The sequence below is a fragment of the Helianthus annuus genome, chromosome 15 (assembly GCF_002127325.2).
Source record: "Helianthus annuus cultivar XRQ/B chromosome 15, HanXRQr2.0-SUNRISE, whole genome shotgun sequence".
Classification (NCBI taxonomy): Eukaryota; Viridiplantae; Streptophyta; class Magnoliopsida; order Asterales; family Asteraceae; genus Helianthus; species Helianthus annuus.
Genome location: NC_035447.2, coordinates 163,992,295 through 164,002,922, shown reverse-complemented (window position 1 = coordinate 164,002,922; position 10,628 = coordinate 163,992,295). Strand labels below are relative to the sequence as shown.

The window sequence follows — 10,628 nt, the reverse complement described above, 5'->3', positions numbered from 1 at the left end:
TTGGATTCCATCGGCCTAAAGTTTACTTTCACCGGTTCCTTCTTATTTTTGACCGCATTAGCAAAGGACATAGGTGCCCCCCCATGATTCACTGTTGAAGTTCCAATACCTATCTCCGCCGCCGGCTCTTCCACGTTTTGAGAGTCAGCGAATGACTTATTCACCTGACTCTCATTATTCCAAATATCCGATTGTTTCCGAGCACCCAAGTTCACATAGCTACCAGATTTGTCAAAAAGGTTTTCCACCGGAACGGATATCTTGGCTAATCCATCTAGGATCGATACATCAGAAGTTGAAAACATACCACGTCTTGGAAGCTTTATGTTGCCGTCAACATTAGTAACTCTTAACCCTATTCCACGTTTTGAAGGCACATCCCCTGACTCACTCCCATATCCATCCGAATTATTCCCCATGCAGATGTTCCACGTAGAACCTCAAGTGCAGCTTTTACGAAGAACAATGATAAACAACTCTCTCAACCAAACTAGATTCGAACCATGCAAACCAAGAAGACAAGAATACCTAAAACAAGCAGCCGAAAATCGAAAACCAAACCCTAATTCCTAACCCTAGACTCAAAAATCCACCCTTAATCGATTAAACCAGAGTTATCGATCTAGCTAAATTAAACTCAGTTAACCGCAATCAATAACAACTAATTTAATAAATCAGGGTTTGAAGATTGATGTCTAAGGCGGCGATTTGAAAAGAAACGAAACAAGAACCCTAATTAGATCGGTCACTATTGCTAACGAGTACGTTATAGAATTTTGAAAGGATCAAACTTCTAATCACAGACTGTTATACATTAGATCACGAAGAAATCAAGGTTACATGAGGAACAAAAAATCGCCAGAAGGAGAGAGAGCATTAGGGTTCAGGCGACGATCAAAGTTTTCTACGTAGGATAACTCGCTTAACTCGTTTACATTCGAACTAGTTAGCAAAGGGATAAAGTTTAATCTAGGGTTTGTTTCGGTTTGTTTCCAATCGCCGCCCTAGTTCTTGTATTGATCTGATTGCATAGAGGTGTGGGTTTGTTATTTTTCGACTTACTAATTCCTCTATTTGATTTCGAAAGATACATGGGTTAGGGTTTGCTAGTTTAGGGTTTCATCCTTTCGTTTGTGTGTCGGTCGAATTCTGGTCTCGCTGGTTTGTTTTTGTGCATGATAGTCTGAAGTTTTGAGTTTATAGAGAGTCGTTTTTCTTAGCATGGATGGTCGTTATAAATCCGGGAATTTTCAGCATGATGGCCGTCAAAACCCTACTGTGTCTTGCGGACAGGGTTGTTTTTTTTGGGTAAAGGGTTACCCCGGTGATTCTATATATTCACAACCAAAAAAGAACAAGTGGTGTAGAAAGCCTACACCAGTTCAATCATGAGACATGCCCCATGAAAGTAAAGCCAGTAAAACCAAACCAAAAGAAACCGAACGCAACAACCGGACATAAACACCTAGACACTCATCTAGACAGAAACGAAACTACAAAAAAACTAACTAATTAGCCTCCATCATCTTTCGTTTCAGTTGCAACATCCCAATCCCCAAGCAGCTTCCGCACCCTAGCGTTGATCTTCAGCTTAGCTCCCATCAGCTTGTATCTCACAGTTTTCAGAATAGCATCCTTCACCATTTCAGGTGGACGTAATTGGTTTCTGAATAGTCTAGCATTCCGCTCTTGCCAAATCGTATACGCAGCAGCCGCAACTAGAAGCTTCGCGACATAAATCTCCACTTTCTTTGACCGAATGCGAGCACATAGCCACTCGGTGATATCCTCCCATCTCGAACACACAGCCTCCATACCCACTTTACCCCGAATCATATTCCAGACTTCGTCCGAAAATTTGCATTCAAAGAATAAATGCTGATGAGAATCAAAGTTCTCGTAGCACAATAGACAGCACATCATATTCATGTTTTTCCGCCTTGAGAAATCCCACTGCAGAATCTTGTCTTGAGTAAGGAGCTTTCTCTTCATAATCAGCCACATCATAAACGCGTGCCTAGGGATACATTGAGCAAACCAAACAATACCACTCCAATCAACCTCTGATTCTCTATGACGAACCGAGTGCCATACGGCTGACGAAGAGAAATCCTGACATTCGTTCCCATCTTTCCATAGCAATCGGTCAGATTTTGACGGGTCTAAACGAAAGTGATCCAGCTGAATAAGAACAGGGAAAAGATCCCTCCATGCGACAGGCCAATTCCAAGTATCGTTAGAGAAAATATTGAAAACAGTGTCATCTAACCGAAAATCAGCATCCGTAATAGTCCTTGGTGACAGAAAATCACCAAGAGGGCCTAAATCACTCCAAAAATCAAACCAAGCTGATGTATCACGGCCATTACCCACATCGGACCAAACATATTTCCGAATAACATGCCTCAACTGAATGATTTTCCTCCATGACCAAGTAGAATTTGAAGTAGCTTTGCAAACCTAGAAATTCTTTCCTTTAAGCCGATAAGAGTGAACCCACTTGACCCAAAGGGAATCCCGCTTCTTTACAATACTCCAAATATGAGACGCCATCAGGGCTTTATTCATATCCCCAATCCGTCTAATGCCTAAACCACCTTCATACTTAGGAGTACAAACCACTTTCCACGAAACTTTAGCTTTACCTCTATTGAACGACACATCTTGAGACCATAAGAAATTTCTCATTCTAGCTTCAAGCTCCTTAACAACCCGCACAGGAAGCAAAAACACAGAGGACCAATAAATATGCATTGAAGAGAGAACTGAGATAATCAGTTGAAGCCGCCCCGCAAACGATAACAATTTATTCTTCCAGTGCATAATACGTTTCTCTAATTTTTCCACGAGCACACGGCAATCACTGTATCTAAGCATAGAGGAAATAAGAGGGACACCCAAATACTTGACCGGTAACGTACCTTCCACAAAAGGCATAATGTCCAGAATCTCCTGTTTAACATGATCTTTCACATTGCAAAAGAAGACCGTACTTTTCTGGTTGTTAGGCACTAGGCCCGACATCTTAGAAAATTTTGAAAGAGAGGTCATAATACAATTGGCCGAGTTCACTTCCCCTCTAGCAAAAAGGAACAGATCATCCGCAAAGCAAAGATTTATAATCTGCTGTTTTTCACATCTGTTATGATATTTGAAGGAGGAATCTATCCGAACAGAGTGCTGAAGAATACCCGTCAACACCTCCATGACAAGAGTGAAAAGATAAGGAGAGATAGGATCCCCTTGCCTTAACCCCCGTTGACCTCTGAAAAACCCATGAACCATGCCGTTAACACAAACCGAAAATGAGGTAGAGGAAACACACAACATGATCCACCTCACCATATTATCGTTAAACCCAAACCCACGAAGCACACTTTTCAGAAACCTCCAGTCCACCGTGTCGTACGCCTTCTGAATATCAACCTTAAACGCACATCTTGGAGGCCCCACATTTCGATGATAGTTGTGCATTAACTCTTGCGTTAATAAGATGTTGTCCGAAATTTTCCTGCCCGGGACAAATGCCGATTGATTAATGCTAACAATCTCATTCAAACCTCCCTTTATCCTATCAGCAATTATCTTGCTGATACACTTGTATAGAACGTTACAACAAGCAATCGGGCGAAAATCAGTAACAACCATAGGCGTTGGCACTTTAGGAATAAGAACTATAAGCGTATGATTCAGCTCCCGAAGCAAATTACCAGTATCAAAAAAATCTTTAATGGCATTAACAATATCATTACCAATTAGCGGCCAAGCATTCTTGAAAAACGCAGCCGTAAAACCATCCGGACCCGGAGCTTTATCATTGCCAATGGAGAACATCGCCTTTTTAACTTCCTCCTCCGTAACCGGCCGCACCATACTCGTAGCAATATTGTAGGGTAAAACTTTCGGAAATAAATCCGGAGTAGGTTGTAAGGAGATATCATCTTTGTTGCCAAAAAATTTCTCATAATGTTGGACAAATGCTTTAGACACATTATCACCTTCATAGAGATTCCCTTGAGTATCTTTAATGATATCGATCCTACTACAATGATTACGAATTTTCAAAGAGGAATGGAAAAATGCCGTATTCATGTCGCCCGCACTCAGCCAATCTACCTTAGCTTTTTGTTTCAGAAAACGCTCTTCATCCAACATAGCAACTTGAAGATCACGGCTAGCCGCAGCTTCCTCGTTCCGCAAATCAGCATTATGCGGCTCTAAGTCAATCTTTTGCTGAATATCATCTAATTTCAACCGGATAGTTTCAACTTTCTTGTGGAGATTACCCTGTTTAAACAGCAACGACCGAAGCGGGTGTTTAAGCGACTTTAACTTCTTGACAACTCGAAATTGGTGAACCCCATCAACATTAATTATCCAATGTTTATTAACAATCTCCAAAAATTCTGGTTTAAAAACCAGAAAATTAGCAAACTTAAACGGCCTTGGTTTGAGTTTCAACGCTTCCGGAATAGACAAGATACACGGGCAGTGGTCCGAAAGTCTATATGGCTTGAACATGGCAACCGAGTTCGGGTATTCAGTAAGAAACGGAGTGTTTCCCATTACCCGATCGATTTTCTTTAGTAATCCCACACCGTTTTTAGGTTTTTGGCTCCACGTAAAATGAATACCTGAACGATTGATATCCACAACTTCGATGTCATCAACACATTCCTGAAAATCCCTCATACCAATCGAAATTGATGAAGACCCCATCGAATTATCTTCTACGTTAAGAGCCGAGTTAAAATCACCCATAATACACCATGGCCGATCCGCGACAAAAACCTTATGCATAGACAGAAGATGCCATAACTCCCTCCGCGTAACATAATAATTATCGGCATAAACAATGGAACAAAAAAGCACTCTCTTATCCAATTTAAACACAAGCTGTAAATGCATAACCTGAGGAGATTGAGCAACGATCATAACATCAAACAAAGCTGGGTTCCACCCAATGATTATCCTTGTACCTTTGTTACAGCACCCGCCATTTGAAGTCCAATCCCAAGAACGAAACACAGCTTTACACACATTGCCCAACTTACCGACATCCACATGAGACTCTAGAATAGCACACAAGCTCAAATTGAAATCCTTGACTGCCTGCCGAACCTCTATTTGTTTGAGAGGGCGGTTCAACCCCCTTATGTTCCATGCAGCGATACTAACCATTGGTAACTTTCGGAGAAGGAGTGCTTGCCCCTTTGTGATTCTTAATATTCCGGGTACCATCCATTATAAACCCATCCATTTCATCATAAATTTCCTCCACATCGTCATCATCCGAGTCCCCATCATTCAAGTCCGGTTGCCTTTTACTAGGCCCCGGTTCGTCCTCCACCTCATTAAGAACATCAAAAGGATTGGCTGACCGAAAAGAATTATTATTTGAAGTACCATCCATACCGTTCTGAGACTTAGGTTTAGTAGAATCTCCTTTTGACTTTTGTCCCACCGGACGATATTCAAATTTAGGCTTCTGTGTATTCACGGGTATCCCAGTTTTCTTGGCCGCTTTCTTCCCATACACACCTGTATATCCCTCCTGATCCACAACAGGAGACTTTTTACCTTTCGGGTTCTTTGGACCATTCCGATTTTGCACCTGATGCAAGTTATTAGTCATTCTCACAGGAAGTTTTGGACAAGTCTCGGACGTGTGGCCAAAGACACAACATGAAGCACAACGATGCGGGTTCCATTCATACTCCACATACATCGTTTCTTTTGTAAAACCCTCTCCATCAAGTTCAGGTATCGCCATTGTAATTTCCTCTCGCAATTCTCTATCGGCTGAAACTTCAATCAACGCTCTAGCGTAGCTACTACGTCCCCAAGAATCCATACACATTGACGTGGTAAACGAGTCCAACATCTTTGGTTCGCCAATAGTTGTTGCAATCAAGCTGAGGCCATCCTCCGTGTATGCCGCAATAGGAACTTCGTGAATTTTAACCCACACTTGCACTTTCGTTACCTCTTTCTTTTCGAGTTTAGTAGTTGGGGTCCAATGATTAAGAAACAAAGGCTGAGAACGTATAATCCATGGCCCATCCTGAAGAACATTCGATATTCCAGCCTCATCTCTAAACTTGAAAAAGAAAAAACCATTAGCGTTCATCATAGTCTTTTGTAACCCATATTTCTTCCAATTCATCCGAACAAAGTAGTCCACCACTGGGAAGGCAACTCGATCCCCCAAAAAGTACCCATAAAGGGTGTTAGCCAACTTATCCTGGACCATACGTACTGATTCTCTCGGTAACACAACATCACAACCCTCCTGATTAACAGCACTAGCAAGCGACCGAAAATTCACTTTTTTGCCATTATTTGCATTTACCGACTCAGCATATGACATGGGCTTGACAACAGCCCCAGTAACCTTATTAGCCATCGTGGACGGTTCACCATTGGAGAAATTTTCAACCGGTTTGGAAATACTCATCAGCCCGTCCAAGACCGATACATTAGATGTAGAGAACATACCTCTTCTCGGAATTAAGGGATTGCCTTCAATGTTAGTAACTCTTAACCCGATCCCACGAATAGGTGCTGTTCCAGGTGTCGGCAACTCCTCACCAACAGGTTCATTCATACTATCAGCTCCCTCTACGTTGGTCGGTTTATTAGCAAAAGAAACAAGCGGGTCAGGCGGCTTACCACGATCATGCAGAACACTAGCAGTAGCGTCACCAAACTTAGACTGAACATCCATAACAAATCAATCAACTCTCACGTGAAACAAGAACCATAAACAACCATGCACTCGATACCCCAAAAGCCTAACGCCGCAACAAACGAAATCAGGAACAAGAACGATAAACCCTAATTCCTAAAACCCTAGAATCAGTCTGCCACCCTTAACCGATTAAGTTGGAGTTATCAATCTAGCTAAATTAAACTCAGTTAACCGCAATCAACAACAACCAACGTAATAGATCAGGGTTTCAACACTGATACCTAAGGTGGCGATTAACGCAAAAAGAAAAAAGAAAAACCCTAATTTAAATCGATCACTATTGCTAACGAGTTCGTTATAGAGTATTGAAAGGATCAAAACTCTAATCACAGACTGTTATACAACAGATCACGAAGAAAATTCAGGTTTCAAGAAGAACATGAAAATCGCCATAGGAGAGAGAGCATTAGGGTTTCGTTTATTATCGCAGACTTTTGTGCATCATCTTATTAAAGCTAGTTACATCAAAGTTGTTATGATTTGCGGACAGGGTTGTTGATATTGATGGGAAAACTTTTGCTCCATGTAGAGGCACGGTCGTGAATGAGAAGGCAGAGGGAACTTACATTAATGTGATTGATGAACTGCTGAAAGTAACGGTTCCAGTTAATCCAGAGGATGTGCAATCGGCATCTAGGGTAGAGGAGAATATGCATGCAGGAGGGGGTGTGATGAACGGTAATCAGGATGATATGGGAACTTCGAAACCTTTGTCCTATGCTGAGTCAGTCTTGAATAAAAACTCTAAAAAGGTAAACTTTCGGAATCTTGCTAGTGTTGAGAAACAAGATGGTTGTGACGTGGTTTTACCCCGGGATTCGGTTAGGGCTATTCAGGATAAGCTTGCTAATACCTTGTATGGATACTTTTTGGGTGATCGAGTGGCCTACCCGGTTGTAGAGTACTTTGTTCGAAACAACTGGAAGAAATTCGGATTGCAGAAATCGATGATGAATGCTAATGGATTTTTCTTTTTCAAGTTCGCGGATTAATCAGGCATGATGAGTGCTCTCAAAGCTGGCCCGTGGATTATTCGGTCACAACCCTTATTTTTAAATATCTGGTCAGCTTCTACTAAACTCGAGAAGAAAGAAGTAAACAGTTACAACTATGGGTTAAGATTCATGATGTCCCAATTGCGGCTTACATGGAAGATGGGTTAAGTCTTATAGCGACGGCGATTGGTGAACCGAAAATGCTAGATTCGTATACTACGAATATGTGTATGGATGCTTGGGGGAGGAGTAGCTATGCTCGTGCTCTTATTGAGATCTCTACTGAAAACGATTTTAAGAGGAGTTAGTTATTGCTGTTCCAGATCTTGATGGAGATTGTTTCGTTAAAGAGAAGTTGTACGTAGAGTATGAGTGGTGTCCGTATAGATGCGGTCACTGTCGTGTGTTTGGTCATTCCGATGAAGGTTGTCCGAAACAGGTTTGATCTAATCTGAAACATGGAAACATGGGAAATACCGGTAATAAACAACAGGTGGTAGCTAAAAGTCATGGAAAGGGGAAGAATATGGTTGATGATGATGGCTTTACAACTGTTGAGGATAAAAAGATAGCAAAGAGATCGGGTTTTCCAGTTAATAAGCAGAAACCAAAGTTTGAGTACAGGCCTATTGGCAATAAATCGGATGGAGGTACCAAGAAGGTTGACAAACCGATTACTCTTGTGTCTAGCAATCCTTTTGATTTTTTAAGAGATGATGTTGGGGATTCTAGTAAATCTGGTCGGGACATGGAGGATGGGTTCGAGAACTCCGATGATGAGGAGGTAATTGAAGTTTATAATGAAACGAATGAATTTCTTAAGGTAGACTCAGGCCATGATGTTAATAAAAAAGGGGCAAGCACTCCTTCTCCCAAGGTGATTAAATGATTAGTTTGGCTGTTTGGAATATTAGGGGTCTGAACCGGCTGCTAAAACAAAATGAGGTTCGTCAGGTGGTTAAGAATAATAAGCTCAGTTTATATGCAATCTTAGAGTCTCATGTGGATATGGACAGTCTTCGTAAAGTTTGTAATGCGGTATTTAGGAGATGGGATTGGACCTCTAATGGGGGTTGTTGTAATAAAGGCGCTCGTATAATCTTGGGATGGGATCCAGGGGAGGTGGATGTTATGGTTATTGCTCAGACGGATCAAGTTTTACATGTCCAGATTTTTTGTAAAACTAATAAGAGAATGTTTTTTTTTGTTCCTTGGTCTATGCTGCGAATTATTATGTGGATCGAAGGATTCTTTGGCAAAATCTTCGTGTGCATAAGGGTTTAGTTCATGATAAACCTTGGGTTATTATGGGAGATTTCAACTCTGCTCTTAATCTTGAGGATAGATCGATTAGTTGTTCTTCTTTTTCCCCTGGTATGCGTGAATTTAAAGAATGTGTTGAGGAAATTGATGTTTTTGATATCAAACGAACGGGTCTTCACTACACTTGGAGCCAAAAACCCAAGAAGGGTGTCGGTTTATTGAAGAAGATTGATAGAGTTTTGGGTAATGCCCCTTTTGTTAGTTCGTTTCCTCAGTCGGTTGCTGTGTTTACTCCTTATGGAATCTCGGATCATTGTCCGTGTGTGTTGAAGATGTTCTCGGCTGAAAAGTCTAAACCGAAACCTTTTAAGTTTGCTAATTTTTAGTGCATAAGCCTGGTTTTCTGGATCTTGTAAGCTCAAAGTGGAATGTTAACGTTGATGGGGTTCACCAGTTCCGTGTGGTTAAGAAACTTTCTCGAATGAAATCCTCTCTTCGTGCTCTCTTATTTCAACAGGGGAATCTTCATGAAAAGGTTGCGACTTTAAGAGGAAATCTAGAGGCTATCCAACGAGACATTGATAGGGACCCGATGAATGAATTTTTGCGTACTAAAGAAGCTGCTATTCTTCGTGATTTTCAGGAGGCGTCTCTTGATGAGGAAAGATTTCTTAAGCAGAAGTCTAAAGTCGAATGGCTTCGTGCTGGTGATGCTAATACGGCTTATTTCCACACGTCGTTGAAGTGTAGGAACCACGTCAATCGTATTGAGGCCATCTTTGATTCTAGTGGAAACCTGTTTGAGGGTGATAAAGTGGCGGCAACATTTGTTAATCATTATGAGCACTTTCTAGGTTGTGAAGGTCAACTTTCTTTGGTCCCTTCACCTGATCTGTTTTGCAATAAATTGAATCCTGATAGTGCTAATCATATGGTTCGGTCGGTTACTCTGGAGGAAATTAAATCGGCTATGTTTTCTATTGGGAATGATAAAGCTCCTGGGCCGGATGGTTATACGTCTACGTTTTTCAGGAGTACTAGGCAAATAGTGGGGAGTGATGTTTCGAATGCTATCCTGGATTTCTTTAACACGGGGAACCTTCTTCAACAACTTAATCACACGTTAGTCGCTTTGGTTCCAAAGGTGTCGTCTCCTACCTACATTACTAATCATCGTCCTATTTCGTGCTGTAATGTTATTTTTAAGTGTATTAGTAAGGTGTTGGCGGATCAGTTGAAGGGATTTTTGAATGAGATTGCTAGCATTAACCAATCAGCTTTTGTTCCGGGTCGGAAAATTTCAGATAATATTCTACTTACTCAGGAATTAATCAAAGCATTCACGATCCTTGTCCACAACGACCGCGCCTCCCAGTGCAAGCTCCATGTCTACCTAACGACCTGCAAGGCATGTAACAGAAAGTCAACAACTAGTTGAGCGAGTTCACAATAAGTAAGTTCGTAATAGTAAGTTCGTTGCATCACCATGCGTTATTAACTAAGTCAGTTGTATGTTCATTTAGTGGGAGCTTCCCATGTATGTATGTACTAGACTAGAGGTAACCATAAGTGTTCTTCTTAACCCGAGAACAGTAGTATGTACGAGGTTTACGTAGGTT

General features: G+C 41.3%; 1 protein-coding gene across 1 annotated transcript; it reads right to left on the bottom strand.

Annotated features, from left to right (window-relative positions):
* Positions 1–1,512: 1,512 nt before the first annotated feature.
* Positions 1,513–6,727, bottom strand: LOC110914491. The gene is made up of 3 exons (XM_022159280.1): positions 5,179–6,727; positions 2,530–5,072; positions 1,513–2,409 (listed from the first exon to the last, which is right to left on the bottom strand). Exons 1-3 carry the CDS (start codon positions 6,725–6,727, stop codon positions 1,513–1,515), a joined length of 4,989 nt encoding a protein of 1,662 aa, XP_022014972.1.
* Between the last annotated feature and the right edge of the window lie 3,901 nt (positions 6,728–10,628).